Source organism: Balaenoptera borealis, assembly GCF_965194805.1.
Source record: "Balaenoptera borealis genome assembly, chromosome: 8".
Classification (NCBI taxonomy): domain Eukaryota; kingdom Metazoa; phylum Chordata; class Mammalia; order Artiodactyla; family Balaenopteridae; genus Balaenoptera; species Balaenoptera borealis.
In genome coordinates, this window is record NC_138865.1 from 89586935 (window position 1) to 89603914 (window position 16980).

The 16980-nt window shown below is 45.7% G+C and overlaps 1 protein-coding gene across 8 annotated transcripts in view; it reads right to left on the reverse strand.

The window, feature by feature from the left end:
* Window positions 1-4172: 4172 nt before the first annotated feature.
* The window catches only part of ANKS6 (ankyrin repeat and sterile alpha motif domain containing 6), a 69170-nt gene continuing 56362 nt past the window's right edge, over window positions 4173-16980 (reverse strand). For 5 of the 8 annotated variants that reach the window (XM_082402495.1, XM_082402494.1, XM_082402499.1 and 2 more), the window contains exon 15: window positions 9585-11837. In XM_082402495.1, coding sequence (XP_082258621.1) covers window positions 11694-11837 — 144 coding nt within the window. In that variant the 3' untranslated portion in view covers window positions 9585-11693. The other 3 variants (XM_082402497.1, XM_082402496.1, XM_082402498.1) reach the window with 2 other exon arrangements.

The window sequence follows — 16980 nt, forward strand, 5'->3', positions numbered from 1 at the left end:
TAGATAGCTAGTGGGAAGCAACTGCATAGCACAGGGAGATCAGCTCGGTGCTTTGTGACCACCTAGAGGGGTGGGATAGGGAAGGTGGGAGGGAGGGAGATGCAAGAGGGAAGAGATATGCGAACATATGTATAAGTATAACTGATTCACTTTGTTATAAAGCTGAAACTAACACACCATTGTAAAGCAATTATACTCCAATAAAGATGTTAAATTAAAAAAACCTAAAAATAGAGCTACCACATGATCCATCAATCCTATTCCTGGGCATATATCCAGAAAAGAGGAAAACTCTAATTCGAAAAGATACTTGCATCTCTATGCTCATAGCAGCACTATTTACAATAGCGAAGACATGGAAGCAACCTAAATGTCCATCAACAGATGAATGGATAAAGAAGATGTGATATATATATATATATATACATATATACATACAGTGGAATACTACACAGCCATAAAAAAGAATGAAATAATGCCATTTCCAGCAACATGGATGGGCCTAGAGATTATCACACTAAGTGAAGGAAACCAAAGACAAATACCATATGATACTCATTATATGTGGAATCTAAAATATGATACCAATGAACTTATTTACAAAACAGACTCATAGACATAGAAACTTATGGTTACCAAAGAGGAAAGGAGGAAGGAGGGATAAATTAGGAGTTTGGGGTTAGCAGATACAAACTACTATATATAAAATAGATAAACAACAAGGTCCTACTGTATAGCACAGGGAACTATATTCAATATCTTGTAATAAACTATAACAGAAAAAGAATATGAAAAAGAATAACTGAATCAATTTGCTGTACACAGAAAATAACACAATATTGTAAATCAACTATACTTCAAATAAGCAAACAAACAAACAAACAAAGCAGAGTGCAATACCCATAGGCCTCCGGTTATAAGCTTAGTTGAAAGTTCAAGAAACTTGGAAAGCCCACTGGAAATGTCAGCAGGGAGGTTTTTTCCGGGTGGGAAATTTCTGCCAGGCAAGGGCTCCTTAGGGCCACAGCCCCAGGCTCTGTGCATCCTGGAACCCCCACGGGACTCTGGGGAAAGCTATATCTGATCTTGAAGCTCAATAGATGTAAAAACGTCAGTGTGTTACATTATGTATATCAAATTATACTCACTGATAATGACTTGTACAATTGTTTAAAAATAAAAATAAAACTTATAAGTAAAAAAAAAAACCACAAAAAACAATGTGATCCAAGAATGCTAAGTGGATCAAAGTAGAGACAGCTATTCAACAGGTCTAAAGAACACAGTCTGCATCTTGTGCTTTTTTCTCCAATTCTTTCTTTGATTTAAATTCTTCCTTATACAATTGTGGGTTGTAAACTGAGTTACGTGTGTTAAATTCATTGCTATGCAATAAACAAATATTTTCCGTCATTCTTTCAGTTCATTTGGCCGGTGCATCCCTGGCTCTGTCGCAGGTCCATAACCTAGCTCCTCTGACTGCTACCAGCTCAGGGTTCATTAACGCGGCTGCGTTAATGAGTTGCGGCCCCAGCAGAGCACAACGTCCCCCTGCATTGCAGCTGGTGAGGAAGAGCTCATGTGGCCCTGACCCTCAAGGAACGGGGAGAGGGAATGGGCAATTAGAACAGGCTGATGCCCCAAGACACTTATCCTGTACCCGGCACAGTGCTGAGCACTTGACTCGCATTATCTCAGTTAACCCTTGTCCTGCCCTGGGAGCCAGGATTATCATCACCCCAGTGGATCATAAGCTCCACAAAGTCAGGGGCTTTGATTTGCCCTCTGGGCATCCCCAGTGCCCCATCAGCCGCTGTCTGCTGAATGAGTGCGTCAACCCTCGTTCCGTCCGACGGCGAGAAACAGAAGTTCGCTTACCTGAGGAAGCTGTCACCATGCACACGGCCTCCCCGCGAGCCTGCGGCTCCAGGTGGCCTGACGGACATTCCCTCGGAGGATTCTGTCTGACTCAGGTTCTCGGCCACTGTCCCTCATGAGGAGTTAGTAAAATCAGTTTGCCCTGAGGCCCCCTCACGGATGAAGTCAAGCTACAGAACCTGCGGGAACATTAGTGTGAAGTCTCCAGTCCTAGGTCCTTCTTTATGGCTGAAGTTCCTCTCCACACACGCGCAGCCTGACACTTACAAAGCCCCAGCTCACAGGCCGGGTTCCCCAGGAGAAGACTCTGCGTGGCCACTGCCTGCAGAACGTGGTTTAGGCACTGGTATCGGGAGGGACACCTGTGACACGGCAGAGAAAGCGGGACTGCGCGGAGAAAAGCTGGTGCCGTGTCACCGGAAGCGCAGGGGCTGGTGGCGGAAGTGGGCGGAAGTGGGCGGAAGTGGGCGTCGCTGGGGCTGGGGCCCCTCGGTGGAGCGAGTGTCGAGGCCAACGCCGAAGCGCTTCAGAAAACCGTCGTCTGTGACCCAAAGGGAGTGTTTCTTATTGTGAGGAAAGTGAAGACAATTATTCTGTTGAAAGAGCTGCGAGCAAGTGAAGCGGGGAAGCCCCCAGCCCCGTGGAGATAGGAAATGAGAGCCAGAGGAGTAGCTGGAGGGCCGGGAGCACGTGGTGCCTCAGGGAGCGTTCCCACCTTCCCGAGGGGCTTGCCTCCCGCAGAGCCAGGACAAGGGCGGCCCCACCTTATTCCTGAGCATTTTCTGTGTGGGGCTCTGGTTGAGACCGGCAGCCCATCTAGACCCCTCTGATGAAGGGGACAGAAAGGTGTGTATACGTACACGTGTCGGGGGGAGGGGGGGAGAGGGGAGGGAGAGCAAGACCCTACAATGGTGATGTATCCTTCACCTTGAAGGACAAGGTGGAGAAGGTGAACACTGACAGAAGGGTGGAAGACCAGCCAGGTCATGAGCTCCCCTTTTCTTCCTTCTTTTAAAATTATAGCAAAAAATATATAAAACTTACCATTTTACCCATTTTAAAGTGTGGCCTGGCATTAAGCACATCCACAATGTTGTACCACCATCACCATTATCTAGTTCCAGAACTTTTTCATGACCCCAAAAGGAAATCGCCTACCCATTAAGCAGTGGCTCCCCATTTCCTCAGTCCCCAAATCTCAGCTTTCCATCCCTATGGATTGGCCTATTCTGTACATTTCATATAAATGGAATCACATAATACGTGGTCTTTTGTGTCTGGCTTCTTTCACTTAGCACAATGTTTTCAAGTTTCCTCCATGTTGTAGTGTGGATCACTACTTCCATGGCTGAGCAATATTCCATTGTGTGGACAATCCCAAATTTTGTTTATCCATTCATCTGTTGATGGCCATCTGGATTATTACCACCTTGTGGCTGTTGTGAATTGTGCTGCTATGAATATCTGCATACAAGTTTTTATTTGAATACCTATTTTCAATTCTTTTGGGTATATTACCTAGGAGTAGAGTTGCTGGGTCATATGGTTGTTCGATGTTTAACTTACTGAGGAACCACTCCCCCTTCTTTTTATAGATTTTCACAGACTCAGGAGGCTGGAAGGGACCTCAAAGGTGACCTAGAGCAATGTTTCTCAGACTTTCGGATTTCACACATCCATGAAACTAAAACCACCACTACCACCACCCTCTCCCCTCAAAGTAATAGGGACTTGTGTCAGGATCAAGGCCAAACCCATAAAATGAGTATATTTAGTGTCAGGTAAACTCATTGCCTTCTACTTGTTTTTCTCCTATCACCTCCACCATTGGGTCGTTTGGGAACTACTTGCCTGGTCCAATCTTCATCTAAAGTCTGAGTTCCCCTCTCCAGCTGCCCTGGGCTTGACCAGCCTCTGGGGCTCATCTGGGGGATGCTCTCCCTTCTAGGTAGCCCTGGTCCCTGGAATGTTCTTCCTCATGGAGTGCTGGCCCTACTCCCATGGTCTCCCCAGTATCTTTGCTCCCCACTCTGGGGCCCCACAGACCTTGGCCTCATTCCTCCTGTTTTGGGCCTGGGACCCATGCTACCTTCTGCTTCCTGAATGCTCTATAGGGCTGAGCACAGCCAACATGAGACACTGAGAGCAGAAGAGGTGGAGATGAGGGAGCCCCCGACTTGTAAAGACTCTCAGCAGAAACAAAGAGAATCTCCAAGCCATATAGGTATAGTATTATAGTATTTCATAAACACCGCCCCACCAAAAAAAAAAAAAAAGAAATTGTGAACAAGCCATACAGACTAACAAGGTTTTATTTGTTTTGTGTTGGCTGGGCTTATCCCAATTCAACATTTCTCTCTGTGCTGAAAGGCAGCAAGACAGCATGGAGAGAAGTGACAGATGAGGCCTGCATTCAAATCGACCATCGCCTGTTACAAGGTGACCTTGGTGAGGTTAATATCTGTGTGCCACACTCACCAAATTGGTAGAAAGGGGGTTTTAAGGCTGCCTCACAAGATTATCATGAAGGAGGTGAGGCAATGGAAGCGCCCAGCACACCATAGGCACTTGCTCCATAACAGTTCTCACTGGAAGAAATCTGAGCAGCATTTTATACCTTCGATGAGCAAAATCAAAGTGAGAAGACAAACTCACCATTATTTAATATACATTTGGCAAACAAAAATCCTTCAAAGAATCAAATCCCTGTATGGAAAAACAATAAAATAGTAACAAAAAGAAGTGTTGGATGTTAAGGAACATGGAAACACACAGTAGAGCTGAAACAAAACAGCACCTTGGTCTCTTATCAAAGGATCCAGTGGCCCTGCTGAGGCCAAACCCTACCCCAGCCACCTGGACAGTGGGAACAAGGTCTCCCAGAAGAGGATGGCCATGCCCTGTGTCTATGAGCCCTAGGGAAGCAGCTCCAACAGGAACTAAGACTCATGGGGGCTGGCTCAACCCACTGGGTAGGGAGGGCCCTGAGGAGGGGCCCTGGGGGGTCCCCACCTTAGAAAGGAAGCTGAAGAGGGGACTCACCACCCACCTCCCCCAGGGAGGAGATTCAGTCCCTGGCCAGTCCTTCAGAATCTGGTATCGACTTTGTCAGGGAAAGCATCAGGTCTCCTTACATGCTGAACAGGATCTGTTGGTTAATGAGACATGATTACCTTGCCTGAACAAAGCACAGATGGTGCTTCACAACACCTTCAGTCTGGGCTGCAGAATCTTCCCAGGAAGGGTCCCAAGCCCTCAAGAGGTGCTTTCTTGGAAGGTCAGCGTAGATGTTCACAGCTGTCTAGCCCGGGCCTGGCCTGCACGGCACTGTCCTTAGGCAGCTCTGAGGCAAGAGCAAACTGGAGGGGTTTCCTGCTTCCTCTCTGCCCCCTGGATCAGCCCCTGTGATCAGGCTGGAAGGCCTCCCTTCTTTCTGTCCACCTTGCTGGGAATCCCAGTGACACAAACACCAGAGTCAGCCACAGCTGGAGGGTGGGGATTCACCACCAACCCTCACTTCCTCGGGGCTCCGATACCAGCAGAGCCACCTAAGCTGCTGCCACCTCTGGCTGGAGGCTGCTGCTTCTGGCCTTGCCCACCCAGCCCTGGCTACAGCAGGGCAAGCGGGAGGCGGGGTGGGGCGGGGGAGAAACAGAAACAGAGGATTTCAAACAGGTGACCATCATGGAGATTTCTCACATCTGCAGAGCTCCACATTGTGTGAAAAGGGCTTTCACCTTCATCTGATCCTCAGTGCCTTGGGGAGTACTATCCCCGTGTAACTGAAAGGGAAACTGAGGTTCAAGGAATGGAAGAAATATGTTACCCATTAAGAAGTGGCTGAGCCAAAACCCAGTGCTAGGACTGACTATAGATTCAGTGCTCTTCCAGGTAACAGACTGCTGCTATGCATTTCAAAGAAAAGAACCAAAAATTGGAATAACAGGTATCTAACTTAACCCCCGATAATATTTAACCCAGAACTGTTATATGCCGCCTGCCTTCTCACACACTGTCCCCCCATCTGGGGAGCCCTTTCTCTTCCCCACCTGCCAGCTGTGCTGACTTACCCTTTCAGACGCAGTCTTTCCAATGGGGCCCACCCAGGCCGAACCTGAGCCATCACGCACGACGTCCTCAGAGCTGTGGGCCCAGCACACGCCTTTACTGTAAGACTCCTTACAGGCACTACAACGTCTGACTTACATGCTTGTCTCCTCTAAGATACTGTGGATTCTTTGAGGGCAGAGATGAGTGTTTTTCATCTCTGGATCCAAAGCACAAGCACAGGGTGGGCACAGGGTAAAATGCTCAGTAAATATGTAGTGAATGAAAAAGTAAATGTTTTCCTGCCAAAACTTGCAGCCTCCATGTAATGGTCTGGCACTGAAGCAGGGAGGTGGGAACCTTCTCCTGGCCATTGGGGGGACAGGGCTTAGACACCCAGCACTTGCCAGGCAGGACACTGCAACAACACTGGGAAATGATGTCCCTGACCCTGCAGGACATGCCCTGGATGCAGAGCCCTATGAGCAGGATCCTGGTTCTCTCAGTCAGGGGACTCCCTCACCGTGATGTCCCACTGCCAAGCAGAGAGCTGCTGGAAAGAAAAGAAGCAATTACCAAAGACCCCTGATCCAGCTGAAGGCCTCGAGGGCCCCTTGGGCCCACTCCCAGGTGCTGTGAGGCCTCATGACTGCCACTGCCCAGTCAAAGCAGGGCTTCCCTAATGGTGTCCAATGAACCTCAGTCTTGCAAGAGTGCCATGAAACAGCATTCTGTGATCTAACGTATGGGAAATGCTACAAGCTGCATGGCCCCCTTGAAGAGACACACCCCCATGTGTGGCGTGATAAGGATTCTGAGGTGTCCTGCAGCAAGCATCATGTAACTGGGCTTTAACCCAGTGTCTGCCAAACTTATTGATCACAGAGCCTCACCCCACTGTCATGTATACATTTCCTCCCCCTTTTTCTTCTTTATGAAAAACCTATTAACATCCTGTGGAACTAGGGTTCCAAGGAACACACTTTGGGAAATGCTGATGGTCATCAAGCAAGGAAAACACTGTGGACCAGAATAGCCTCCTAGAGTATCACCAGGAAGGGGGTGATCATGGTCCGGAAAGGGTGCCAGGGATCTCTCACCAACCAGCCCACAAACTGCCTGGGAGAAAAAACCTTAGAACCACTGAATCCAGTGAAAAAGACAAAAAAGGCATCTGTCCTGCGCCTGTTTTCCCATCTGCAAAATGAGAATAATAAGCCCTGCTCTGTCTGGGGTCATTAGATGAGATCGTGGAGGTGTGCATTTGTGGAATGCTGACCCCCAGCACAGCTCCTGTGTATCACAGGTATTCAATCATAGGGATTCAATCAAACTTACCCAAGTGAAAGCTGCACAAATATAGGGGTGATGAAAAGACCAGAAGGACAGCAAAGAGTGGGCACAAAACCTCACAGCACCTCACTCAGGGGCCCATGTGTATTCCAGGGGCAAACAACCCTAGGCCTATCGACAGCCTCTGAAGATATGAGTACATTAAAACAGCGAGAATCCCTGGTGCCTCTAGCCCCAGGAGTCTATAGGAATTGGTGGCAAAAGCATGGGCTCAGAGCCCACTAGATCCGGTTCTCTGCCAGCTCTACTCCTTCCGGGCTGGGGAACTGGCATGCAGCTCCAGTCCTCCGTGTCTGTTTCCCCGGCGTGCAGGATGAGGTTAAACCATGCCAGCCTCCAGAAGCCTCCAGAAGCCTCCAGGCTTCTGGTGAGGACAGATGACACTGGGTTCCAGCTGCTGCACACAGTAGGTGCTCAATGACTGTGTCTCCTTAAAGAAGGTTGGGATGCGAGGAACATTTATAAAGGTGTCTGTCAGTGATGGCTAAAACAAAGCCTCTTCTCTCCAGTCATGTGGGAAGCTGGCTTTTATGGGTGGGAAGATGGGAGGATGAAGGAGGAACAGCACCCATTGGATCAACAGACAGAGGGAGAACACGATGAGGCCTCCAGGCAACATGGTCAGGACTCCCTCTAGAAGCCAGCAGAGGGTGAATGGGCACTCACGGCCGGGGGAGGGAGAGATGAGAGGCCACATCTCCCAAGGAGACCAGCATGCGGCCAGGCAGAGCTCACGGTAAAGATGAGAACTCTGCAAAGGCCGCTATCCATTGCGCATGTCCCACAGACCAAGTGTTTGCCGCACACTGGCTCTAAGCGCCGACTTATCTGTCCCTGGCCACACAGCTGGCTAGCCTCAGGGCTGAACCAGAACCCTGAGCCTGAGTCCAGAGCACACGCTCTCTCCACTCTTCCGTGCTGCCCCTCGAGGCTGGGACCACCATTCCTTTCTTCTCTTGCTGTCCAGGTCCTCAAGGGTGGGGACTGGCTCTGACTCATCTCTGCACCCCCAGCACCCAGAGGTGCTGGTCGAATGAATTACGCACTTGAAGACATTTCAGAAACCTACTGGACTCAAAAGTCAGAGTCCCTTTCATAGAATATGACACGGTAGAAAACTACACAGGCTGATTCCCTTCTGAGGAATGTAGCCTTAGAAGAAATTCTAAATTCTTCACTTCTTTGCCTAGAAAATGTGAGTACCCAAGTCCTTCTACAATGTAATATATTAGGGTCTTCTGCTCCCACTCAAAGTGGAAAAGCCCTACTGTGATATGGGGTGAGCAGCGTGGAATATCAGAGCATTGTCTTGCCTGTCGAAAGACAAGGAAACTGAAGGCCAGGAAGGAAAAGGGATCCCTCAAGATCACACCTTGGGCCTCGCCATTTTTCCTACATAAAAGGCTGTCTTTGCAAGAAAGAAATACGTATTCAACATATACATCCTGAACAGCTGTTGTACGCTGGCTGCAGCAGGTGCAGTGAAGTGCTAGAGCAGAGCTACCACACAGAGCAGTAAGGGCCCCAGAGGCTGGAGGAGTTAGTTTTGTGTAAGGGAGTTGAGAAAGGCTTCATCTGATAGGTGACTTGGACCATTAGGGACAAGCTAGAAGTTCTAAGGGAAGATGTGGAAGAGTGGCTAACCTACTGCCAAAATATGTGCTCCCCCATCTAAGTACAGAGTTGTTGCTGTGAAGCCACTACCTGAACAACGACTACACGTGGGGCCACGTGACTATGAGTGGCCGACAGAATGTGAGCAGGAGGAACCAATGGAATGTGAGCAGTTAAGAGCAAAGCAGTGAAGAGATGGCTGTGCCTTCTTCACCATCCCCTTCCCCTCTGCCGGCCAGAAACAAAGCCTCCGAGGCCCCAGGAATGGCAGAGCCACAGATGAAAGGAGCTGGGTCCCTGAATCACCGTGTGCTTCTGCCGAGCGGATGCAGCCATACTGGATTGTATGGGAGCGTAAGTCTCTACTGTGTTGGAGTTTGTTATAGCAACAAGCATCACCAACTACTACAGCAGGGAAAGGAAGACAGGTGTTCCAGGCAGAAGGACTAAGGCACAGCGGTGTGACAAAAACATAGTGTTTCAGGGAATGGGAAAGGTCTGATGGTGGCTGGAGCACCGGCCATGTGAAGGGGGTACTGCGATTCAGAAAGCTCACGTTGGTGACCACAGGAAGAAAGGTCACGTACAGGGATTGTTTCCAGGGGCCCTGGTGTTGCTGGCGCTGCTCTCGAAGGAAGAGTGGAAGTTGTGAATGGTTTCCTGTAAAATTTGTCTCTCGCGTCCCTGTGGAGGAAATTGAAGACAGATACAGAGAGTCTTGTTAAATCTTTTAACCATTAATTCAGTTGACACAGTGCTGTTTAACGCTTAACTTATACTTGAAAAAACCATGGGCGTCTTGGGGAAAACAAATTACCTAATTGAAAGAGTACTGAGTTTAATAAAAACATCCTGAGTCAGAATCTCCCCCAGCACCCACAAACACAGCATGCCAGGGCTGGAGAGGCCCCCAAGATGCAGGGGTCCAATTTCCCAGATGAGGAAGGGCAGCAGAACCCAGGGAGCAAGAATGACTTGCCCTGGGTCACTCGGCCCGGAAGGGACGTCTCCTACCCTGCCCTGTGCATCTTTCCAGCCCTCATATCTCCAGGGACTTCAGAGGGAGCCGAACTTACTGATACAGAGTGAGAGTTTGAACTGCCTTTACTCCCCTTTGTCCAAAAGATGACAGATTCGTCTTCACAGTGATTTACTTCTCACCCCATCCTTGAAGACACCCCCCTCCTAGTTGCTGCCCTTTACACACATATTTTGAGATGGGAAAAGAGGGGGGATGTGGATTTTTTTTAAGCCCAAAGAACATCTTCACTGAATACGTAGGCGAGAGGCAGTGATATATAGAGGTGAAGAACAGAGACTGGAATCACACAGCCTGGGCTCAAATCCCAACCCTCCCATTTACTAGCTGGGTGACCTTGAGCAAGATACTTCATCTCTCTGGGCCTTAATTTCCTCATCTATAAAACGAGGATGATAATTGTACCTCAGATGGTTGCTGCTGACATTGGGCTGTGGGTGGGCAGCAGGATGCCGGCATATCCTGACCTCAGAGGGCAGCAGTGTAGATTAAACATATATTTTTTAAACCAAGAAATAAATGTGGTCAAAATGTAAAGCAAATTAAAAATGAATAATCTCTGGCAGACTGTTTTCTGCCAAGAGTGGAAAAAAAAAAAAAAGGCTCCACCAAATGAGCCTAGACTTTAAACTTTCTCTTCTTTTATTTCATGGACTGCCCTTTCCAGATCCCCAAGCAGAGAACCTCTAGTGCTGACGAGGCCTCCTGGACACTTGGGAGGGCAGAAGAGTCTCCCTTCACACAATCCTTCCAAGTCATTCTTCCAAGACAGCTGGGAAAGTGCCCTCAGGATTCCATCAACACACACCTAAAGGCAGCAGGGAAGAGGACAGAGCATTGGATGTGGGGAGGTGGGGTCAGAGGACCCCGAATCCCTAATCCACTACTCACTCTGTCCCAGGCATGACCCCATGCTTCTGAGTTTCTGTATCTGTAAAAGGGGGATGGTATCACATGCTGGGGCTGTGATGAATCTCAACCTGAGATAATGAACGGGGTGACACTGTGCAAACTGCAGAGGGCTAAAAAATAAATAGAGGGGATGACAGCCATGTCATTATTAGACACCACCTTAGCCTTAATTGCCTGAGAAATGAGGTCAGGGCGAGACAGGGTTCCAGCACACTATGCTTCCTAACCTCAGGAGGGAGCCATAGATGATGAAAACCATAATCACTCCCTGCATCCACAACTGATTGAAGATGATAATGATAACTGCCCTTTAAAAACCCCCAAGTTTCAAAGGACCTCCCTGATAATTCTCAAAAGGAAAAAAAGCAAATGGCCATTAAAAGTAGAAAAAATGTTCAGTCTATCTAGTAGTTAAAGAAATACAAACCAACACAAGGCATACTTCTCGGCCTATCAAATTAATAAAATTTAAAAAGCAAACTGGTAGTACCCAATGCTGGCAAGGGTGACACTGGAACTTATAAACACAGCTGGTGGGGGTGTTCACTGGCTCCTGCTGGAAGGTATTTCAGGACAAAGTACCATATACGTTGACTTAGACTCTTTGACTTCATAATTTCACTTTTTTTAGACATCTATTCTGAGGAGATAATTAGGAAGCCTTATACACGAAGTTGCTCACTGTAGCACTATTTATAGAACGTTTGGATATCTACATATCCAACAAGTAGGGATTAAAAAAATAATTTTAGTACATCCTTGCAAATTTGTTTTATTATATTAAAAGAGTTCTTAATGACATGGGTAACTGCGTATATTTACTGTTAAACAAAGTAAGTAGAATGTAAAATTATAGATCCAAATTTATCTCAGCCACATAAAGAAAAACATTCAGCACAAAACGCTGCAGAGCAATCTTACCAAATATGAACAGTGCTGGCCTCTGGGTGGTTGGATCGTGACTCCTTTGAAAGTTTTTTTCACCTTTTTGGCACTGTGCAAATTTAGTAAGACAAATATGCACAACTTTGAATAATCACAAAAAAATGGGAATGGAAAGAAGCAATGGCTTAGGACTGATGAAAGGTGAAACTCAGGCCATCATTTCTGATTAACCTTCTCCAATATAGCACTTGTCTGAAACTAACAGACTAATAAGCTGACTTGAGTATATATCACAACTCGGATACTGGGGTAGGCTCACCTGGAAGTCAAATGGTTTGCAGGCTGAGGGTCCACACTGCTTTGCTGATATTTTTATGGCTGAGCCAGGTTTTGGGCGAATATTCATTAAAAAAAAAATTTTTGAGGAGGCAGAGTCAAGATGGCGGTGTGGGAAGACGCGGAGTTAGCGTCTCCCCACAACTAGGGCGCCTGCTGGCCGCTGGTGGGGGACTCTGACGCCCAAGGAGATGGGAGGAACCCGAGAGTGAACAGGTAGGACGTAGGGGGACTGAGGGGGGAAAGAGAAGTGGAGGCCAGACAGGATCAGCGCCCCTGAGGCCAGGGAGATCAGGAGAGGCAGGTGGGAGGGACCCTGCGGGAAGAGCGGGAGAAGAGCGGAGGGCGATCGCCAGGCCCACATGGGCTGGGGAGCCTGCTGAGTTCCCAAGCCGGTTCCCCCCACTCCAAAGCCCCATCCAGCCGGTGTGGGCCCTGGGGGCATAGGAGGGAGGCTGGGGAGATCAGGAGTGGCAGGTGGGAGGGGCCAACCCAGGAGGAGCAGGAGAGGAATGGAGGGCGACTGCCCTGCCCACTCAGGCACAGGAAGCCTGCTGGGCTCCCAGGTGAGGTCCCCTGCCCTCTGAGACCAGAGGTGGGGGGCACACCTGTGTCCCTTCTGTTCTTTGAGCCTAAGCCCCACCCCCCACAGCCCCCAGGGCCTTTTCCAGCCCTGTGGGTCCTGAGCATTGGCCCCATCCACCACCCAAACCTTGCCTCGCCCTTGCTTAGGCCCCGCCCTCCACAGCCAAGGCCTCCCGCCATCCTGCCCCTTTTTTTTTTTGCCACTCCATGTGGCTTGCGGGATCTTGGTTTGTGAGCCTGAGGTCAGGCGGAAGCTCCTGTGGTGGGAGCTCCGAGTCCAAACCACTGGACTAACAGAGAACCTCAGACCCCAGGGAATATTCACCGGAGTGAGGTCTCACAGAAGTCCCCATCTCAGCACCAAGACCCAGCTCTACCCAATAGCCTACAAACTCCAGTGTTGGAAGCCTCAGGCCAAACAACCAGTAAAACAGGAATACAATCCCACTCATAAAGAAAAAAAAAAGGAGACGGCAAAAAAACATGTCACAAATGAAGGAGCAAGGTAAAAACCTACAAGACCAAATAAATGAAGAGGAAACAGGCAATCTACCTGAAAAAGAATTCAGAGTAATGATAGTAAAGATGATCCAGAATCTCGGAAATAGAATGGAAGCACAGATTGAGAAAATACAAGAAATCTTTAACAAAGATCTAAAAGAACTAAAGAAAAACAAACAGAGATGAACAACACAATAACTGAAATGAAAAATACACTAGAAGGAATCAATAACAGAATAACTGAGGCAAAAGAACGAATAAGTGAGCTGGAAGACAAAATGGTGGAAATAACTGCCAAGGAGCAGAATAAAGAAAGAAGAATGAAAAGAATTGAAGACAACCTCAGAGACCTCTGGAACAACACTAAATGCACCAACATTCGAATTATAGGGGTCCCAGAAGAAGAAGAGAAAAAGAAAGGGTCTGAGAAAATATCTGAAGAGATTATAGTTGAAAACTTCCCTAACATGGGAAAGGAAATAGTCACCCAAGTCCAGGAAGCACAGAGAGTCCCATACAGGATAAACCCTAGGAAAAACACACCAAGGCACATATTAATCAAACTAACAAAAATTAAATTCAAAGAAAAAATATTAAAAGCAGCAAGGGAAAAACAAAAAATAACATACAAAGCAATCCCCATAAGGTTATCAGCTGATTTTTCAGTGGAACCTCTGCAGGCCAGAAGGGAGTGGCAGGATATACTTAAAGTGATGAAAGAGAAAAACCTACAACCAAGATTACTCTACCCAGCAAGGATCTCATTCAGATTTGGTGGAGAAGTCAAAAGCTTTTCAGACAAGCAAAAGCTAAGAGAATTCAGCACCACCAAACCAGCTTTACAACAAATGCTAAAGAAACTCCTCTAAGCGGGAAACACAAGAGAAGAAAAAGACCCACGAAAACAAACCCAAAACAATTAGGAAAATGGTAATAGGAACATACATATCAATAATAACCTTGAATGTAAATGGATTAAATGTCCCAACCAAAAGACATAGACTGGCTGAATGAATACAAAAACAAGACCCATATATATGCTGTCTACAAGAGACCCACTTCAGACCTAGGGACACATACAGACTGAAAGTGAAGGGATGGAAAAAGATATTTCATGCAAATGGAAATCAAAAGAAAGCTGGAGTAGCAATACTCGTATCAGATTAAGTAGACTTTAAAATAAAGACTGCTACAAGAGATAAGGAGGGACACTGCAAAATGATCAAAGGATTAATCCAAGAAGAAGATATAACAATTATAAATGTTTATGTACCCAACATAGGAGCACCTCAATACATAAGGCAAATGCTAACAACCATGAAAGGAGAAATCAACAGTACACAGTAATAGTAGGGGACTTTAACACCCCACTTACACCAATGGACAGATCATCCAAGCAGAAAATAAATAAGGAAACACAGCTTTAAATGACACAATGGACCAGATAGATCTAACTGATATTCATAGAACATTCCACCCAAAAGTGGCAGAATACACTTTCTTCTCAAGTACACATGGAACATTCTCCAGGATAGATCACATCTTGGGTCACAAATCAAGCCTCAGAAAATTCAAGAAAATTGAAATCGTATCAAGCACCTTTTCTGACCACAACACTATGAGATTGGAAATTAATTACAGGAAAAAACTGCAAAAAACACAAACACATGGAGGCTAAACCATGCACTACTAAATAACCAAGAGATCACTGAAGAAATCAAAGAAGAAATTAAAAATACGTAGACACAAATGACAATGAAAACATGACAACCCAAAACCTATGGGACGCAGCAAAAGCAGTTCTAAGACAGAAGTTTATAGCAATTCAATCTCACCTCAAGAAACAAGAAAAATCTCAAATAAACAATCTAACCCTACACTTAAAATAACTAGAGAAAGAAGAACAAAGAAAACCCAAAGTCAGTAGAAGGAAAGAAATCATAAAGATCAGAGCAGAAATAAATGAAATAGAAACGAAGAAAACAATAGCAAAGATCAATAAAACTAAAAGCTGGTTCTTTGAAAAGATAAACAAAATTGATAAACTCTTAGCCACACTCATCAAGAAAAAAAGGGAGAGAACACAAATCAATAAAATTAGAAATGAAAAAGCAGAAATCACAACTGACACTGCAGAAATACAAAGGATTATAAGAGACTACTACAAACAACTATATGCCAATAAAATGGACAACCATGAAGAAATGGACAAATTCTTGGAAAGGTACAATTTTCCAAGACTGAACCAGGAAGAATTAGAAAATATAAACAGACCTATCACATGTAATGAAATTGAAGCTGCAACTAAAAATCTTCCAACAAACAAAAGTCCAGGATCAGAAGGCTTCACAGGCAAATTCTATCAAACATTTAGAGAAGAGCTAGCACCTATCCTTCTCAAACTCTTCCAAAAAATTGCAGAGGGAGAAACACTCCCAAATTCATTCTACGAAGCCACCATCACCCTGATACCAAAACCAGAAAAAGATATCACACAAAAAAATTATAGATCAGTATCAGTGATGAACATAGATGCAAAAATCCTGAACAAAATACTACCAAACAGAATCCAACAGCACATTAAAAGGATCATACACCATGATCAAGTGGGATTTACCCCAGGGATGCAAGGATTCTTCAATATACACAAATCAATCAACGTGATACACCACACTAACAAATTAAGGAATAAGAACCACATGATCATCTCAATAGATGCAGAAAAAGCTTTTGACAAAATTCAACACCCATTTATGACAAAAACTCTCCAGAAAATGGGCATAGAGGGAACCTACCTCAACATAATAAAGGCCATATATGACAAACCCACAGCAAGCATCATACTCAATGGTCAAACACTGAAAGCATTTCCACTAGGATCAGGAACAAGACAAGGATGTCCACTCTTGCCACTCTTATTCCACATAGTTTTGGAAGTCTTAGCCACAGCAATCAGAGAAGAAAAAGAAATAAAAGGAATACAAATTGGAAAAGAAGAAATAAAACTGTCACTGTTTGCAGATGACATGATTCTATATATAGAAAATCCTAAATATGCCACTAGAAAACTACTAGAACTAATCAATGAATTTGGTAAGGTTGCAGGATACAAAATTAATGCACAGAAATCTCTGGCATTCCTATACACCAACAACGAAAAATCAGAAAGAGAAATTAAGGAAACACTCCCATTTACCATTGCAACAAAAAGAATAAAATACCTAGGAATAAACCCACCTAAGGAAACAAAAGACCTATATGCAGAAAATTATAAGACACTGATGAAAGAAATTAAAGATGATACAAACAGATGGAGAGATAGACCATGTTCCTAGATTGGAAGAATCAACGCTGTGAAAATGACTATACTACCCAAAGCAATCTACAGATTCAATGCAATCCCTATCAAACTACCAATGTCATTCTTCACAGAATTAGAACAAAAAATCTTACAATTCATATGGAGAAGAAGACCCGAATAGCCAAAGCAATCTTGAGAAGGAAAAATGGAGTTGGACGAATCAGGCGCCCCGACTTCAAACTATACCACAAAGCTACAGTAATCAAGACAGTATGGTACTGGCAGAAAAACAGAAATGTAGATCAATGGTACAGGATAGAATGCCCAGAGATAAACCCACACAATATGGGCACCTAATTTACGACAAAGGAGGCAAGAATATACAATGGAGAAAAGATAGCCTCTTCAATAAATGGTGCTGGGAAAACTGGACAGCTACATGTAAAAGAATGAAATTAGAACACTACCTAACACCATACACAAAAATAAACTCCAAATGGATTAAAGACCTAAATGCAAGACCAGACAC